Source organism: Microcebus murinus, chromosome 1 (genome assembly GCF_040939455.1).
Source record: "Microcebus murinus isolate Inina chromosome 1, M.murinus_Inina_mat1.0, whole genome shotgun sequence".
Taxonomy (NCBI): domain Eukaryota; kingdom Metazoa; phylum Chordata; class Mammalia; order Primates; family Cheirogaleidae; genus Microcebus; species Microcebus murinus.
This window is the reverse complement of record NC_134104.1, coordinates 93,367,531-93,387,412: the sequence shown is the minus strand read 5'-3', so window position 1 is coordinate 93,387,412 and position 19,882 is coordinate 93,367,531. Positions and strand designations below refer to the sequence as shown.

Sequence of the window (19,882 nt, the reverse complement as noted above, 5' to 3'; positions counted from 1 at the left end):
AGTAGCATTATATATACTTTTCTCTAAATGGAATTTCCTTAAAAATATGACTCTCTAAAATTTTACTCTCTTTAATGTATACTCTTCCTTTTCAGACTTTACTAATATATCTTACGTATAAGAATATTTTTCTAAAATCAACATCAAAGATCTTAATATTTGGAATGCAGATGCATCCCACTGTAGTCTATTCTGACATTTGCAGTCTCAGATTTGTCATTTGTGATTAGAGTGTTGGAAATCAAAGGATGTGAAGAAGTTGTCCATTTGTAACCAGACACCATCCTGATATTTTGAAATGATTGTCTATGAACAAAGTATTTTAGTTCCATGTTTAAAAAGAAAACCAATACGTAAGCCACCTGATTTTGTTCTTTAACATGAATCTTTTCATTAGGTTTTCCTACAAAGGGTTTGATTTGTTTTTTAGTTGCTTATACATTTTCTAATATCTTACATAGGATATATATTTGTTCTTTTCTAAGACTTGCTTCACAGGTCTACTCAGTCTTTATCCCTCTCCCGCCAACAGACCTCTCTGACTTATTCAGACAGAAAGTTGCAAATGCATAATTGCATTGTATGCCTTTATTAAAACAGGCATGCTTTCTGGCTTTACAAAAAGCAAGTGTTATGGCTTTTTATTTTTACACTCAGTAAAATGTCAAGTCTGGCTCTAATATTGTTTTATTTTGAAAAGCCATTGTTATACTTAGTGATCAGTGATGGGGGGCTTTGTAATCAGAAAGACCTTAGTTCGTATTCTTGTTCTTCCACCTATTACCTGTGATTATGGAAAGTTGCTTAGCTTTGTAAAGCTTTAGTGTTGTTCTTCTGTAGTCCAGAGATAATAATACCTATCTCATAGAGTTGTTTGAGATCATTATAGAAATGATTAACTAGATACTACGCACATAAAAGTATTTTCATAGTGCCTGGGACATCGTAAGCACTCAATTTATGGTACATGATAATGATTATTTGTATTAATATTAGCCGATATTAAGGGAAGAGAGATAATAAATGAATAATAGCTATTTTTCAATAGTTTGGTAAGAAAAAAAACAACAAATGGACAAGTGGATATTATTTACATTCTGTCTTCAACTTTGAACAAAAAAATCTTAATAATACCTGAATTTAATGCCACTTCAACCTATGTGGTTTGTCCTATGCCAAACACTACAAATATTAAAATGAATAAAGCACTAGATTTGACTAATTTAGGTTAGCAGGAATTAATACAGCTATTTAATAAAATTATTCCAACTACTTCTAGAATGTAAATATACAGCACCTTAACATCTATAATAATGTGACATGCATAACTTCGACGTAGTACACACTAGTAATAGTATGTCCTACGTTGCATGCCTCCTGCATGCTAGCACCATCCTAAGACTTTTAGAAACCTTATTAATCCTTCCAACAATGCCACAAAGTAGATATAACTATTGCCATTTTTCACATGCCAAAACTGAGGCTCAGAAATTAAGGAACTTCTCCAAGTTCACTTGAATCAGTTACTTAACCACCACCTGACCAGCCAGCTGCAAAAGTGTGAAACAAACCAAGTTGCTTTTAAGAAGAAAACAGAGCCCCTCCTGATATTTTCCTTCACCTTCTTATTTTAGATGGATCAGGACATGTATAATACCACATGGATCCATATCCCTGCTCTGCCACTTATTAGCTGTATTACCTTAGTTAAGTTATTTCATCTATCTGCCACTCAAATTTCTTCTTCTATTTCCTGAGGGTAGTAATAATACTGACTTCAAAGGACTGTGATGATATTTAAATTAATCTTTTTTTTACACTCTTGGAGCAGTTTCTGGTATATAGTAAGCTCGATATAAATGTTCAAAAATGAATAACAATAAACACACCACACACATACATACACACACACACCACATCACCTTAAGCCATTGAATCTATTCTGTAAGATATTCCATATTTTCCTATTCATTCCCTTTTTGAGATGTGCACCATAGAACAATGCCACTTTCACAATCAATATCTGCTTTTGGTAGAGAACAAAAGAAACAAGGTTAAGTTCAGGTGTGAAATTTTGATACAAATTAGTACCTGGTTTAGTATGTTTGATGTATGTATACTCGTGTATTGGTCATTTCTCCATAAACATAAACCTGTAAAACTAGTTCCTCCTAATCATTCCTCTTATTTACAGAAATCATTTTCTTCTTATTCTTCTTATAACCAGACATCAGAAAGGTTGCTAATGTAACTTTTATTGACTATCATAGACTTAGCCCTTTTAAGGACACACCTATTGCCTAAAAATTTATATTTATAATCTGTATTGATCAGGAGGCAACATCTTAGAAAAAGGGAAACATTTAGTTCTAACCAGTTGTTTTCACTTTTTGTAAAAAAAGTAATACATGTCTTTGCTTTTTAAAAATGTATTTGTTAATGCATGTATGGTCTATTTCTTTCATTAGAAAAATTGGTAATTCAATTCATTGGTTTAGGAGACATTCTATATTAGGATTAATCTGGCTTGCTGTGGAACCTATTTTTTAAGTTAATATTCTATTTATGACCACTATGCTTATTTTCATTTAAGTTTTTAAATAATGGTTTATTTCTTTTTATAAAAGTGATATATACTTATGTATTATGTAATAATTCATAAAGTCAATTAAAAAAGATATAAAGACCCACTATTCTTTTGTTTACAAAACGTTACTATAGTTATACAAGCACAAAATTTTTAAGGCATAATAATTAATTCACTGTAATTAAGTAATTGTTTACTGTGAGGTTTTTCTGTCATCACAGAAAAGCCATGAAAACAGGCTTATGTTCTAGAGATTTGATATTTCCTTTCTCGGAGTTGTATGGAATTAAAGTGCTGAATGTATTTATTCTACAGTGTAACTTGGCTTTTATGTAACCCTGTCCATAGGGTTTGGGGATCGCAAGTAAGTAGCATAAATTGAGAAAGATACTAAGAAAATAATGAAATGCCCTGGGCCAATGTATGATTAGCCATTACCAGCTTTAAAAAACACATATATTACTTACTAGGTCAAAAGATTTTGAAAGCCACTCATTTGCAAGTTTTACATAGTACTATGGTAATGATTCTTGATCTCAAAACTCATTTATTCTAGGATGTATTACAGTTTTATGTCTATATCATATATTTTCCTACTTATGAATTTAAATCCTATTTTGTTATGGCATTCTCTTTGATGATGTGCTCTTTTTACAAGCACAAATACTACTTGCACTCAAAAGCCAGTTTTAGTGTAATTTACCCTCTAAAAAGTAGATTTTTAAAATCAACACATCTAACATTTGGTCTTGTCACAGGTAACAAGATGCTGTAACTAAATACTTTTCCCCTTTTATGTTCTTCAGGTTCACAGTGGAACAGGAAATTGATTTAAAAGATGTTTTGAAGGCTCTTGGAATAACTGAAATTTTCATCAAAAATGCAAATTTGACAGCCCTGTCTGGTAAGAAATAAACACTAATTTTAAAAAATGTTATTCCATAAGAGATTTTTAAAATGATGATGTTAAATCCTCTATTTACTATGGAGTTCTGAGGTAAAATATAGTTACTGCTTGCCAAATAAGTCTAGCGAGAAATATATTTAACTTCTACAAGCAAAACTATAAATACAGTCATAGCATTAAGTTTATAGTATCTGGTTCGTGTCTTATCTTTGATTATATTCTCCAGAAGACCTGTCTTATACATTTTTGGATTCTCCATCCCATCTGACACAATGCCTTATAAAGTAGATTATCAATAAATGTTGATTGAATATCTGAATATGTCCCATTGTAGTAAATCATGTAGAAAAGAAAGAAGGAAGAGAGGGTAAACGAATGCTTGCTGTGAGAACTAAACCAAAAACTCTTTTTGAAACAATAAAGAATACCCAGTGAGATGTTATAAATATTTTCCTAAGTTTTTGATAAAAAACAGTGGTTTTGAAGCAGTAACTTCCAAGTGTACCTGGCATATTGGGGTGTCCAGTAATTTATTTTAACCATTCCAAGAAAAAAAATTCAGTTGAGTTATTTGATTCGGATACCCTAATGTGTTCTAAGTAAAAATCATAAAATGTTAGCAACATTAAAGCATTTAGAGTGTGTAAAATACCTTTGTAAGTATTTTTAAGTAGGTAACCCCAAGAAATTTGTCATTGAGAAAGGCGACAATGAACTTAAAGCTTAGTAAGTAACCACATATAATAAGTATTTTCTATCCTTTTTATAGAAGAGAGGAAATAAAATAGAATCTGTTTTCTGATGAGATAAAGAGAAAAGACAAAAGACACTCAACATGTAAGATTTCTGTATATTCAAATTATTGAACCCAATTCTCGAACAAGAGAACACTGAGATGATAGAAGATTCCTTAGCAGTTCTTGTGTTAAAGGAGAGAATTGAGTTTTCCCCTTCTGAAGCAGCAGCCTATAGAAAATCAAGCTGACTGAACTATATTTTCTAAACCTGGTCTGCGAGGGCCCATGGACTAAATTTAGGGAGGTTGATGCCCTCATCTGTGAAACCACACATAAGAATGTGTGTGTGGGGGGTGTGCATGTGTTTGTGTGCACATGCATGTACACGCACATGGGCACATTACACACAAGAGATGGGGGGGATGGATGGAAAGAGGATGACCATAGGTTTTAAGAAATTCTCAAGGATTCTGTGATCAAAAAAGCCCTTGTCCTCCCAGATTTAGGATTGCGCAGATTGTTTTCTAAACAGCACTCAGCTTCTAGCAGTGAGTTGATATTGATGTATTGGGTACCACCACTTCTACTCCTCGTTCAGAGAGCTTACAGCCCTAAGCACTAATAGAGCTTTTCTAAATGTCTACTATATAAATGTTCCTGTCCACACAAGAGAAATGAGTTTTCCCTGAGTAAATGTTTTCATGGCTCATATCCAAGCTCCTAGGGCTATAAACTCCCTAGGAGTGGGATTGTCAAGAAGGTAGGACTGGTGGACATTCAAAAGGTAATATGGTATCTTTGTACCTGAATCAGAAATATATTCATGGCTGGTGCTTAACATAATTTAAAGCTATAATTCCCTCTTCCTTAGGAATTGAGAGAATCTGTCTTACTGTACTGGCTGAATTCCAACTGGATAATTACATTCTGCTTTCTTAACATGGCTCTATTTTCAGTTTGATTAGTGATTCCTCACTCTCTCACCCAAACATCTAGGCGGCTATTTCAGATAAATAGAATATCTGCTATCTCTCAGTCCTGAGGGAGTAGCACTGCAGTGGCAAATCAATTATTGTGGTCAGTGTAGCTTATAATTTCTGACATATTTGGAAGGTTTATAAGGTAATATTTAATTGCCTTCACTATGTACAGAGACAATAGACCATAAATATGCATTATGAATGCAGATGGTTTGGAGATTTGAAATAACACTAGAATCTTCCAGAGAATTCCTATATTCTATTTGTGTAGCATCTGTTTGCTTGATCAAGCCTCCATGAGAATTGAATCCTCTTCAGTATCCTCCTTACAGTTGCATTCCTGGCACCTGGCATAGGAATGACACATAGATGACACACAGTAAATGTTTGCCGAAGGATAAAAAGGATGAAGGAGGAAGAGAAGAGGTTTCTTTGGGCCCACCATATATATTACATTTCTTGGACAATTTTTCTCCATAAAACATTAGTAAGAAATCCAGGATTTGCCATTCTCAAATACCACCCGATTCAGGTTTTCAGGATGACTTGATGAAAGATCTAAAGCAAACCTCCCAAGCTTTCAGTGGGAACTCTATGATTCTTACAATATTAGTTTTGCCAACATCTCAGTAGCTCCAGCATGCCAGGCACACCAACCAACACATCCTCCCATTTTCTGCCCTCCATACATACACATGCATTAATTTATTAATGATTCACTCAAAAACTATCTATTGCCACAAAACTTGCCTCTCTCCTTCCTATAAATTATCTGTGCATCATTTATTTGGGCACCAAATGCTCTGCCTTATAATGTTGATATCATTTTTACATGTCTAGTATTTTGCCTCTCCAAATATTATGAAGACATTGATGATTAAAGTGTCTATAACTCTTAGTGACCCCATAAATACCCGGGGAAATTATTTGCATGTATTTGGTTATTACTTTATATTTTAATATGAGTCTCATGGTGTTTAGGGTAGATATAGGCATACCTCATTATATTATGGGTTTGGTTCCAGACAACTGGAACAACACTAAATGGACAACACTAAAATGGACAACTGGACAACACTAAAATGAATATCACAATAAAGTGAGTCACACGAATTTATTGTTTACCAGTGCATGTAGAGGTTATGTTTACACTATACTGTAGTCTATTAAGTATGCAATAACATTATGTCTAAAAAACAAGGAAAATACCTTCGTTTAAAAATATTTTGTAACTAGGCTAGGCACAGTGGCTCATGCCTGTAATCCTAGAACTGTGGGAGGCAGAGTGGGGAGAGTTGCCTGAGCTCAGGAGTTCGAGACCCACTTGAGCAACAGTGAGACCCCCCATATCTACTAAAAATAATAAAATTAGCCAGATGTGGCACTAGCCTGTAGTCCCAGCTACATGGGAGGCTGAGGCAGAAGGAACGCTTTAGCCCAGGAGTTTGAGGTTGCAGTGAGCTACGATGATACCACTGTATTCTACCCCAGGTGACAGAGTAAGACTGTGTCGCAAAAAAAAAAAAAAAAAAAAAAAACCCTTTTTTACTAGAAAATGCTAACGATAATCATTTGAGCTATCAGTGAGTCATAATCTTTTTGCTGATGGAGGATCTTGACTTGATGTTGACGGCCGCTGAGTGATCAGGGTAGTGATTACTGAAGGGTGCGGTGGCTGTGACAATTTTATAAACTAAAACAACAGTGAAGTGAAGTTGGCTGCATGGATCAGCACTTCCTTTTATGAAAGATTTCTGTAATTATGATGTTGTTTGATAGCATTTTACCTACTTCAAATTAGAGTCTGTCCTCTCAAACTCTGCTGCTGCTTTATCAACTAGGTTGATATAGTGTTCTAAATCCTTTGCTGTCATTTCAACAATGTTCATAGCTTCTTAGCCAGCTTCTTAGTCCAATTCAAGAAACCACTTTCTTTCCTGATCTATAAGAAGCAATTACTCATCCTTTCAAATTTTATTATGAAATTGCAGCAATTTAGTCACATCTTTTGGCTCCACTTCTAGTTCTCTTGCTATTTCTATCACCTCTGCAGTTACTTCCTTCACTGAAACCTTGAGCCCCTCAAAGTCATCCATAAAGATTGGAATCACTCATATTAATGTTGATATTTTGATCTCCTCCCATGAATCACAGATGTTATTAATGGCATTTAGAATGGTGAATCCTTTCCAGCATGTTTTCAATGCAATTGCCCAGATCTATCATAGGAATCATGATCTGTGGCAGCTATGTCCTTGTGAAATGTATTTCTTAAATAATAAGGATTCAAAGTCAAAATTTCTCATTGATCCATGGGCTATAGAGTGTATGTGATCTTAGCAGACATGAAAACACCATTAATTTCCTGTACCTTTCCATCATAGCTCTTGAATAACTAGGTGCATAGTCAATGAGCAATAAATAGTATTTTGAAATAAATGGGTTTTTTTCCCAAGCAGTAGGTCTCAACAGTGGGTTTATAATATTTAGTAAGCCATGCTATAAAGAGATGTGCTGTCATCAGGCTTTATTGTTCAATTTCTAGAGCACAGGCAGAGTAGATCTAGCATAATTCTTAGTTCCAGGATTTGGGGAATGGTAAATGAGCACGGGCTTCAACTTAAAGTCACCAGCTGTATTAGACCCTAACAAGAGAGTTAGACCATTCTTTGAAGCTTTGCAGTCAGGCATAAACTTTTTCCCTCTAGTTATGAAAGTCCTAAATGGCATCTTCTTCCAATAGAAGGCTATTTTGTACATTGAAATTCTGTTGTTTAGTGTAGCCACCTTCCTCAATGATCATAGCTAGACCTTCTGTATAACTTGCTGCAGTTTCTATATCAGTACTTGATGCTTTACCTTGCACTTTTATGTTATGGAGATGGCTTGATTTTTTAAAACCTCATGAGCCAACCTCTGCTAGGTTCCAATTTTTTTTTTTGCAGCTTCCTCATCTCTCTCCATTTTCATAGAATTGAAGAGAGTTAGGGCCTTTCTCTGGATTAGGTGTTGGCTTAAGGGAATACTGTGGCTGGTTTAATCTTCTATCCAGACACTCAGACTTTCTCCATACAAGCAATAAAGCTGTTTTACTTTCTTATCATTTGTATGTTCACTAGAGTAGTACTTTTAATTTCCTTTGAGACTTTTTCCTTTGCATTCACACTGTGGCTGTTTGGTGCAAGAGGCCTAGCTTTCTGCCTACCTAGGCTTTTGACACGCCTTCCTCACTAAACTTAATCCTTTCTACCTTTTGATTTAAAGTGTGAGATTTGCGACTTTTCCTTTCATTTGAACGCTTAGGGGCCATTGTAGAGTTATGAGTTGACCTAATTTCAATATTTCTGTGTCTCAGACAATAGAGAGCCCCAAGGAAAAGGAGAAAGATGGGGGAACAGATGGTCAGTGGGGCAGTCAAAACATATCTATCAATTAAGTTTGCCATCGTATATGGCACGGTTTGTGGCACGCCAAAACAATTACAATGGTAACATCAAAGATCATTGATCACAGATCATTAAAACAGATATAACAATAATGAACAAGTTTGAAATATTGTGAGAATTACTACATTATGACACAGAGACATGAAGTGTCACATGCTGTTGGAAAACTGGCACCAATAAACTTGCTTGACACAGAATTGCCACAAACTTGCAATTTGTAAAAAATGCAATATCTGCAAAGGTCAATAAAATGATGCACAACAAAACTAGGTATGACTGTAACATTATCTTCCATGCCATGTCTATTTCCTTTATTAAACATACTCTTTGTAAGGCAGGTAGTATGAACAAAGTACAATGTCATAAAAATAAGGGAATGATTATAATATCATGGTGGACCTAAAGGAACATATAGACTTGTAGAAAGAAAGACACAACTGGATTTAATAAAAGTAAGACTAATAGAAATGTTTTATTAGAAGAGTAGTTCTCAACAAGGACAATTTTGTCTCCCAGGGAACATTTGGCAATAGCTGAAGATATTTGTGGTTGTCACAACTGTGGAATATTACTGATATCTGATGGTTGGAGGCCAGGGATGCTTCTAAACATCCACAATGTACAGGACAGCTCCCCCACAACAAAATTAATAGCCCAAAATATCACTAGTGATGAGTTGAAAACCCCTATACTAGAGAAAGCATTGTAGAAGCAGAGAAGGGGAAAAAATTGAAAGGCATAATATATCAAAATAGAAGAAAAAATATATATTTACATAGGGTTCTAAATGCACAGAACATTTTTGAGTAGCATCTTAGAAAATGATAACAGCTATGGCCTCTATAATACAGGACAGAGGCTTTAGATGAAAGAGGTGTTTTCATTTCATCTAACGCTGTGTAGTGTTTGAAATGTTACTTTGTATATGTATTATAGTTTTTTAATTAGAATTCTTACTTAAAAATCAGTAAAAACTTTTTTTTAAAAATGGCATTAATAGTAGAATTAGTTAGTAAATTTAAAAGTGCCCAGAGAATAATTCAGTACTATTGTGACACTGCTAGTTTCTTAAATTATGTAATAGCAATTTTATCTTTCTTCAAAAATAGCAAATGTGACTTAGCAGTGGGGGGGGGGAACCTTGCTTCTTCTCTTGCTACTGGAAAAACAGACTGACTTGAGATCCTTTGCTAAGCTCTCTCGAGTCCACTCTCATTTTTTATTCTGTGGCATCCACTTTTGTTTCAGACTCTCATTACTGCTGCCCTAGACCATTTCAATAGCCTCCTAAATGGTTTCCAATCTCTTTCCAATCTAATCTGTTTTATCTACCACTGTTAAGATTAATCGCCTTAAGACTCACTCTCACATCACCCCAGTTCCTGTTCAGAGTCCGCCTTCAGTCTGCTGTGCCTGTCCCCTGCACAGCAGGGCATTGAGATCTCAGCTCCCTCCTGCCTTCACTCTGGCTGATTCCCTTTCCACCACTCAAGCTCCAGCCAAGCTAAACACTCGCTCTGCTACTCGCACCTTTCCAGCTCCCCCCTTTGTGAAACATTTCCCTCCTGGAACACCTCTTCAATAGACCTCAGCTCAATTTCATCAAGGCACTGTAATAACACAAACCACAGTAAATATTTCTTAGATTCATGTTATTTTGTGCCTTTCTTTATTTCACAGATGACATCTTATCTCGTATTATTGTTATTTATGCATCTAATATCCCCTGCTAGAATTTACACCACACAAAGATCGATTCTTATCCATGTTTCCTGCAGTGCCTGGCACTATGCTTTCTGCTTAGTACTCGCTGATTGAAGAAATGAATAAGATGAGATGCTCAGTACTTATTTTATTTATTTTTTCATCTCAATTTGATGTCCATTGCTTTTGCTGCTAAATTCCTTAACATAAAACACAGTAAAGACTCCTACAATATACATGGAACATAGAGAGTGCCGAGAATTGTTTCCTTCTCTGGCTCTTTTTAACATGCTCATCTAGTTGTGGCAAGAATCCCATTACAGAGTAGGGCTATTTTTATAATGGAAATGAATGACTGTCAGCATTTGGATTAACAGGTAATCCTCTTGGAAGGTGTAGGGGAAGGAGAAAGAGTAGTAAATCCTTCAGCATAAAGTACGAGCTTTAATAAAAGAGCCAATAAAATAAAGGAATTAAGAAGACACACCAAAAGCCATATTCAAGTCAGACTCAAGTGCTGTCGATTTATGCTAGACTGACTCTTACACCCTGCTCATGTTTATTGTCTTTCTTCTTGCACCTGTAAGCCACAGGGCTCTATTTCCCTTCCATTGACCTAATTCCAGTCTCCCCCTACTTTCTTGCCTGGATTATGACAACAGCTAACAAACTTCATTTTTCTGCCCCTAGTTATTTGATCATCCAATTCACCCTTCATAGCTGCAGCCACAGGTATCTCCTAAAATCAAAGCAGTTGTGTCCTATTACTTTTGGACAAAGCCCAGGCTTTCTAGCATCGTGATCAAAGCTCTGAAAATTATGTCCCCTGCCACTCCCCCACCTTGTCAAAGCCTAAGCTCCAACTCCTGCTGCTTTTCTCACTGTGCAAATATAATGCTCTGCTTGGAATGTCCTTGACCCCTTCTCTGACTTTCACTCTTCTACTTAGTGTTCAGAATCCAGCCCAAATGTCACCGCCTCAAGGAGGCTTCCCTCAATGTTCCTCTTCCTTCCTAAATGGTTTACTTTTCCTTATCTGGAACCTGGTAGCACTTTGAACATACCTCTGTTATCACACATTTCACCTTTTCGTAGACTTATTTGTCTCTTAGCTGGGAGCTATTGAAAAGCATGAATTGTGTCACAGACGTCTTGTCTTTCGGTCTGCAGAGCCCAGCCCAGTGCTTGGGGCAGGAGAGATGCCTAGTGGGTGAGTGCTGTGAGTAAATGGCATTGTCCCCCTGCCTGGCTTCTCTCGTACCTCCTGCCTTCCCCACTCTCACTCCAGCCACACAAGCCTCCTTCAGGGCCTTGGACATGCTCAACTTGTATCTGCCTCTGCTCTAGCTTTTCCCTCTGCCTGAAACACTCTCCTTTCGGGTCTTCCCATGGACGGCTCCTTTGTATTCCTTCCGTCTCAGCTCAAATCCACCTTCTCAGACCCACCTTTCAACACTCTATATCAGGTAGCTGTTCTTTCCTGTCCCAGTCACCCACCAACACATCACCTTATATACACCCTCAAATTGTGGTCATTTACTGATTTGCCTTTTTATTGTCCTTGTGTTTAATGTCTGCCTTCTTGTTTGGAACTGTTTAGTTCAAGCATACCCAGTACATTAACAGGGGCTGGCACATATTATATTAGATGCCTAGTACATGAATGAATACATGGAACAAATCAGCGAATATTTGGTGGGTCTATAACAAAATCTATCCAGAAAAGCAAACAAAGAGATGCTGTTTCAATTTCAAAAGAATTCAAATTCTAGAAACTTTTCTAAATTTCATGGGTGGGGCTAATGCTAAAAATATTTTAGCAACTAAAGCACAGAGACACTTTTTGGTATTCTAGGGTTCTGTTATGACACTCTCGTCATTTTGTTATTTTAAGCATGCCCTTGATGACGCAGAAATCTATTTAAATTGGCAGTGTTTAGGAACAGTGCCACAAAGGAAGGAGAGGCCTACACTTGCATCGTGGCCATCCTGCACGCATTATGTTAATCTCAGATACTTAGAGCCTTTGGTGCCCTGCACAATACCTCATATGCAGAGAGTACTCGATAAATATTTGCTCAGTAACTGAATGAATGCCTTTGTACTTTGCCCTGCTTTCTTCAGAAGAGCTTGAATTATTGCCCAGCTCTTCTCTGGGGAACCTAGGGTTTGCTGGCTCTCTTCCCATCTCATCCATTGTAAAAAGCCTAGCTTCCCACTGCCTGGAGCAAAGTTGGACCAGTCATTTGGCAGCAATGTCTGCTGTGGCCAGAAGGAGAAGGCTGCTTGGGGCTAGAGTATAGATTTTTTTTTTTTTTAATCTGTTTGTTTTTGATTTATTTATTGAGAGAATAGCTAACTTTTCTCTAACCAGTAGGACAAATTCATCAGTGTAAATCTTCTTAATATCTCCTCATATTCTGATTCAATTCATCAAATGTCAGAATGCATTCCTGGTCCCTGGCAATGTGCAAGGCATTGTGGATAAGATGAATAGAACAGGCAAGGCCCAGGCCCTTGAGGAGTGTATGGCCTAGCAGGAAAGATGGTCTTGATTATTTCATAATAGCATGCAATGAGTAATATTGGAAGGCAAGCTAAGGGGTCATGTCCTTGCTGATATCCTTTCATGAACTGATATAAGATTTGCAGAGACACATGCTTGCTTAAACTACTTTCTGCTGGTATTTTATTTTAATGTGACTGCTTGAAGTGTGTCCCAAGAGAAAAAAGCTTTATTTCCTTTTTTTCCCCTCGTTATCTGTGATGTGATTTCTTATGTGTCATATTTTCTCCTATTTGTGTATCCAAAAAGATGGTGTTTTTCTGAAGGTTAAATGTCCTGAGGCCTTATAGCAGATGCAGACATTTGCTAACATTGTGTTGCAGTTAATCATACTGTTGGAATCTAAACACTGGATTCAATCTTTGTTTTGCTGTCTCTGAAATATACACAATCGCACTGGTCTCCTGGATTCTATTCCCTTTATGCTTCCTCTTGACCAGATATTTAAGGTTTTCAGTATGGTATGGGCTTTGCACTTTCCCTTTCTGTTGCTATTCTCAATTTCTTTAGAGCATATACTTTGGATTAGTGTCATATGTTTTATTTATTGCAAGAATAAACTTTATAGCCATAACTGTGAACAGAACTGCCATTGTAGTGTCCATAGAGTAATAGTAAAAGATGGTGCACCCAAATATAATATGCAGTAGCTAACCTCTTTCATTCAACAATTACTGAAACCCTGTAGATTGCAGTGTACTGGGTTACATACTAGAAAATTTCACATTACCAAAAAACTTCCTCTACTTAGGTTAGTTCATTCTTTAGACTCAACTATTTACTAGAATCCAGAGATATTAAGAAGGATGACAGAATCCTGTGTTCAGGAAGTTGACAGTCCAAGAAGAGAGAGATATCAATGCAAATATGATATATTATAAAGGCTTCAATAGAGTTAGTTCCTGGGCTCAATGGGAAAGAATGACCAGATCTACATTAGTGATTTGTGAATTAGGGGAGAGTAGAAAAAGTCTCATAGGGCTAGAAGCTGAACCTTAAAAGTAGATTAAGTATGTCACTGTACAACAAAGGTTTAGGGAGTTTCTATAGAATCAAAGACATAGACATAATAAAATATGGTATATCCAGGCTGTTTCAGTTTGGATAATCTAGAGGACAGTGTAAGGGATGAAGTATGCTAAGAGAGTGAAGCCGAGGCAGCCTCATGGAGGTCCTAGTTTTGCATACTGAGCAGGTCTGCAGGTGCATAGAAAATTATACATATATATTTTTCATTATTTTTAAAAAATTCTCTTTTGTATCTTTAGGTATGTTCTCATTTTGTTCTTGGTATTGCTTATTTGGGCAATTTCTCTTTTTTTCTTCATGAAATTTGTTAAAAGGTTTGTCCATTTTATTGTCTTTTAAATAACTAGCTCTCTGAGAAGAACCCTCAGCATCCTGCATCCTTGCTTTTTTTTTTTTTTTTTTTTGAGACAGTGTCTCACTCTGTTGCCCAATCAAGTGCCGTGGCATTAGTCTAGCTCACAGAAAACTCAAATTCCTGGGCTCAAGCTACTCTTCTGCCTCAGCCACCAGAGAAGCTGGGACTACAAGAACACACCACCATGCCCAGTTAATTTTTAAAAAAATTTTTTGTAGGGATGGGGTCTCACTGTGTTGCTCAGGTTAGTCTTGAATTCTTGGCCTCAAGAAATCCTTTTGCCTCAGCCCCACAAAGTGCTAAGATTACACATGTAAGCTACCACAGGCAGCCAGCAACCATGCTTTCTCAATTTTCTGCCACAAGTACCTTGCAGTATCTCTGCCACTGCCATCACTACCATTTTGTGTGGATAAATGAGAGCATGTGGGTGAGCAGGTGACTGAAGGAGGTTACAACACTTGGGACAGAGGCCAGAAACAATGGGATGGTTCTTATTTTATTTTATTTTTTGTAGAGATGAGGTCTCTGTATGTTGCCCAGGCTGCTCTTGAATTCCTGGCTTCAAGAGATCCTCCCACCTCAGCCTCCCAAAGCCCTGCCATTACAGACATGAGCCACCACACCTGGCCCAAGGGATGATTTTTCTTATTTCTATGTGCCCAGTGAGGCCAGCAGGTTGTATCTAGTAGCTCTTGGAGGTAGTTTTCTCTTTGCAGATTGATGTGGTTGAAGTATCATTCAGTGTCTTTGAAGAGAACTCCCCTCAGAACAATTAAGGAGGGCCTATCTAGCAATGTGGACATTCATTACCCCTAAGGAAGTGGGTTCTGTTGCTTTTGCACAGAGAACCACTATATGGGCTCTGGACACATGGCCCTCCTTTACCTGGCAGATTGGTGAAAATGGGCAGCAGAATCTGAAAATAATATAGCATTAATGAACTACTAAATAGTTAACATATTTTATTGTCTTGAAATTCATGTGCTTTTTACTAACTACATATATTTGGTTACTTACAATTTTAATTTTTTTTATTAAAAACAAACTACTCTGAATGTGAGGGAACTAATTATGCTTAATTTCTAAATGTGAAAACTTGATTGCTTTTTATTTTTCTTCTAGTCATCAAATGCATTCTAGAAGAAAATAGCATAACATGTGAAATGGACTATTTAATAATGCAGCACTTATATCTTACTACTAAATATGATCTGAGGAAGTAATATTCCTATTAAAAGTATATTCCAAGATGCCATTGTTAGTTATCTGGGGGCTTATTTAAAATAATTAGGTGCTGTGCAACAGATGCACCAAAAATGTTATTGAGCATCATTCCCTATGCATATAAGGTAATTATGTGTTTTTAGAAACTTGAAGGGAAAATGTACATTGTGGGTAGGATTTGGTTACTTACAAAGTCTTACTAAGCAGCCTAATGGGAAATCAATTGTGCTTTTACTGAATGGTGCTGAACATTAGTAACAAAGTTATTTATCTTAAATTTGAATTAGACTTCCTGGCAAAGGAAAAAAGTGGGGTATAAATTTGAGTAATCCTTTATCTTGCTTTCTTGTGCTGGTTTTCTTTTTATGTATTTGGGATATATTTTGTTCATTTTCTTTTAATCTTGGAAAAAGGTGAAAAACCAAGACTGAAAGCCATGTTATAGTTTGCCAGGACTACCATGACAAAGTGCCACAGACTGATTGGCTTAAAAAACAGAAATGTATTTTCTCACAGTTCCAAAAGCTATAAGTCCTGAGATAGATATCAGCAGGGTTGATTTCTTCTGCAACTTTTCTTCTTGGCTTATAGATGGTGGTCTTCTCCCTCTGTCTTCACATGGTATATTAGACAGGATTTTATATACATTTAGTTAAATATAAATCACATATATGTAAGTCAAATGTATATATTATTTAATTTTATTATTATTTTATTAACAATTTATTTGAAGGAATTGGCTCACATGATTGTGGAGGCTTTAGAAATTCAGAACCTTAGAGACCCAGGGAAAAATTGCAGTCCAAAGGCAGTCTACTGGCAGAATTCCTCCTTGCTAGGGGTAAAGGTCTATCTATCTTTGTTCTATTAAGATCCTCAGCTGATTGAATGAGGCCCACTCACATTATGAGAGTAATCTGCTTTACACAAAGTCCACCAATTTAAACGTTAATCTCACCCAAAAATTCCTTCATGGAAACATCCAGAATAACATTTGACCAAATATCTGGGCACCATGGCTCAGTCAAGTTGACACATAAAATTAACTGTAACGCATGGTCGTCCCTCTGCACTTATCAGTGTGCAAATTTCCTCTTCTTATAAGAGCACTAGTCATACTGGAATAGGGCCCCCTCAGTGACCTCATTTTAATTTAAGACCTTATCTCCAGATATAGTCACAATCTGAAGTACTGGGGGTTAGAAATTCAATATAGGAATTTGGGGGGAACACAATTCAGAGCATAATAGCTATTAACTTAAAAGTAAGCATACATAGAAAGGCAATTCAAAGGGAAAAATAGTCCTCCTGGTACTAAAAATGTGTTATTTCCTAATTTTAGGATAAAACATGTTTGTGAATATCAGATAAGCCAATTAACTGGAATAGAAAGTAACTTTTTTATATATTCACATTTCTACAACCTAGAAGTCCATTTTATTTTATTTTGTCAAGGATATTTACATTATCATAGTAATTAGAGATTAGGTTAAAAAAAGAAAAATATTTTTTTATTCTGGTCATATCTGAATTTTTACCTGTTTTCATTTTATATTTTTAAATTTCAAATTAGAAAGCAAAGTGTAAGATGTTTTTATCTTGAATTATGAACTAATTTGAAGTCGCTATTAAAAACAGTTTTCACTTTTTGTGGAATTATAAGAAATAAACAATGGGAAAATTACCAATAAAAAATAAGGGCAGAATATAAAATGAGAGCAAATTAGAAACCACATCTTCCATGGTTCTTTCATATCATAAATGAAACCTTGTAACATTATCTCTTAGGTTTTATATCAGTATCTTAGTCTCTCATTATCTCTCAAACCTATTTAACAAAAGGGCAAAATGTTTTCCTATCTCTGATGCTAAAGAAATGCTTCTGATTCTCTTTTTTCAGATAACAAAGAGATTTTCCTTTCCAAAGTAATTCACAAGTCCTTCTTAGAGGTTAATGAAGAAGGCTCAGAAGCTGCTGCTGCCTCAGGTACTAAGCTATTTTCTAAAGTCTTCTTACCTCTTCTAGATTTGTATTTTTAAAGCAATCTTGGGTGGAGGTGCAGGTCATTTTTAGGACCAAGCCAAAAAACTGACTCTCCTCTAACTAAGACATCAAGCAAATGCTGAACCAGCTTGGATTTTCTAAATAGGGTGTGAAATGCGGACTCATTCCAGTGCCCCTTTACAGAGTAACTGTGGTCTTAGTTTTCTCTCTAATGAGAGATAGAAGGACATTGGCAGTTCTGTGAGAATAGATTTTTCTGCTGTGCTGTTTAAATATTTTAAATATTTTCTTGTTGCCCATTTAAACATTTTTCTTTCTGCCTATTTACTTGCTGAAGGTGGTTCTTAATTTTGTCAGTGAAAAGTTTTGATTTTTTAAAAAAAGCATATGTATAGGTGAGAGTGTATGATAGAATGTAATAAATATTTTTAAATACTTTTAACTAAATTACACTAATAAAATAATTTTAAATAAATAATCCTAACATTTTGACATAAATTATGTGTCCAAAGTACAGTGGTAAATATCCTTAATCATTTTGATAGTTTTGACTGCCCTAGTTAACTGAGAATGATTTTTTTCTGTTGCCTTTTCTGCCTCATTTTGTTTGCATTTGTTTCAATCTCATGCAAACAGCTAGCATCAAATTTTAGTAGGATTTTTGCCTCCTGAGTAAAATGTTAGCATATTATATTTGCACATTATTCCTAACTTCTGCATATATTTGTCCACTAAAGGAATATCAAAAGTCAAAGCAATATTTTCAGGAGGAAATAGAAACACAGTAGTCTCAGGCAGCCAGAAAGCTTAAAATCTTACATAATTTAATCTCGACTTTTTTTTCTAGCAATTAACTACATTGTGGCAAGTCCACAACCATCATCCTGTAATAAGGATCTCAGGGGAATTTAGTATCCCAGCTGTAGGAAACTCCATTGCGTCTCTCACGACTGTATTTTTCCTTTAATCACTGCCATCCTGACCTCTTACTGGAAGCCTGGTGACTTGCTATGTGTAAATACCCTTAACAGAAATAATGATTTGAAAATATAAAGAAGCTGTCTTAGTTTTTTGTTTGGGGAGGTTTTTTTTCTTTCTTTTCCTTCCTTTAACTCAAAAGTCATTTTAGTAAAGGCTTACACGTATTTTTCTGAGGTTGATGATAAAAATTTAATAACAAGCAGAATAAATTGTCTCATTATTTTTGGTGGGGTAGAGGGAGGAAATTGTGTGTGGTATGTGTTTGCTTTGTTGTTTAAAAAGATCAAGTAGAAACATTAACACAGTTATGATTTTTCTCTCTTTAAGTCTTTAAAAATCTTGTTTCCTGTAAATTGTTGCCTTTGTCTTAAATGGATAGACATAGATCTGAGAAATTACTCATTGGTCTCTGCACATCCACAGACATGTAACTACTTTTTCTCTGCATCATAGGAATGATTGCAATTAGTAGGATGGCTGTGCTGTATCCTCAAGTTATTGTGGACCATCCATTTTTCTTTCTTATCAGAAACAGGAGAATTGGTGAGTCTGTTACGAAAACAAAATTTTATTTACTAGGCCACAAAGAAACTTTTATTAAAATTGAGAACTTTTTTCACAGTATTTATCATATAATTTCTAATGTTTAAATGCTTTTGTAAAATGAAAATAACTTATATTTTCATTTTTAGAACATCAATAATTGTAAGCAATTAGTAAAATAAATACCCCATTCTTTTTTTCACCCCTTTTTTGTTCACTTCCAAACCAATACAGGTACAATCCTATTCATGGGACGAGTCATGCATCCTGAAATAATGAACACAAGTGGACATGATTTTGAGGAACTTTAAATTACTTCATTTGAATAACAATAGAAACAGTAACTAAGCACATTATGTTTGCAACTGGTATATATTTAGTATTTATGTTTTACAGTATATCTTAGTATTTAAAATAGCTCCAGATGAAAACAATGTATGTAAATTTTAAGTCAACTTGTCAAGGAATGATATCAGTATTAAGGTGATGGTCCTGTTACGTCATTGTGTTTCTTGTGCTGTTGTTTAAAATAAAAGTACATATTGAACATGTGAACAGGTCTGTTTTTCATTTCAAAAGTTGTAGTGTAAAGATACCTCTCGGTGAAATTTGGAAACACGTTTCTGAGCATCTTAAATCTTTCATAATTATTCAGATTCAAGCACCAAAGTAAATTAGTATTATATACTTATACATAAAAAGCAATAACAAATGATGTAAAAGACAGGTAGGTGCTCCACAAAAATTCTAATTGTCACTTATGTGAAATCAGTGTACAGTGTAAGCAGAAAATGCAAAATAAACATCTTCTGTAT

At 35.5% G+C, this 19,882-nt stretch overlaps 1 protein-coding gene across 3 annotated transcripts in view; it reads left to right on the top strand.

Annotated features, from left to right (window-relative positions):
* The window catches only part of SERPINI1 (serpin family I member 1), a 78,498-nt gene extending 58,880 nt beyond the window's left edge, over positions 1–19,618 (top strand). For all 3 annotated transcript variants that reach the window (XM_012779209.3, XM_076004105.1, XM_012779212.2), the window contains 4 exons: positions 3,394–3,491; positions 17,439–17,525; positions 18,978–19,067; positions 19,302–19,618. In XM_012779209.3, coding sequence (XP_012634663.1) covers positions 3,394–3,491; positions 17,439–17,525; positions 18,978–19,067; positions 19,302–19,378 — 352 coding nt within the window. In that variant the 3' untranslated portion in view covers positions 19,379–19,618. The remainder of the gene's footprint in view (positions 1–3,393; positions 3,492–17,438; positions 17,526–18,977; positions 19,068–19,301) is intronic.
* Positions 19,619–19,882: the final 264 nt, after the last annotated feature.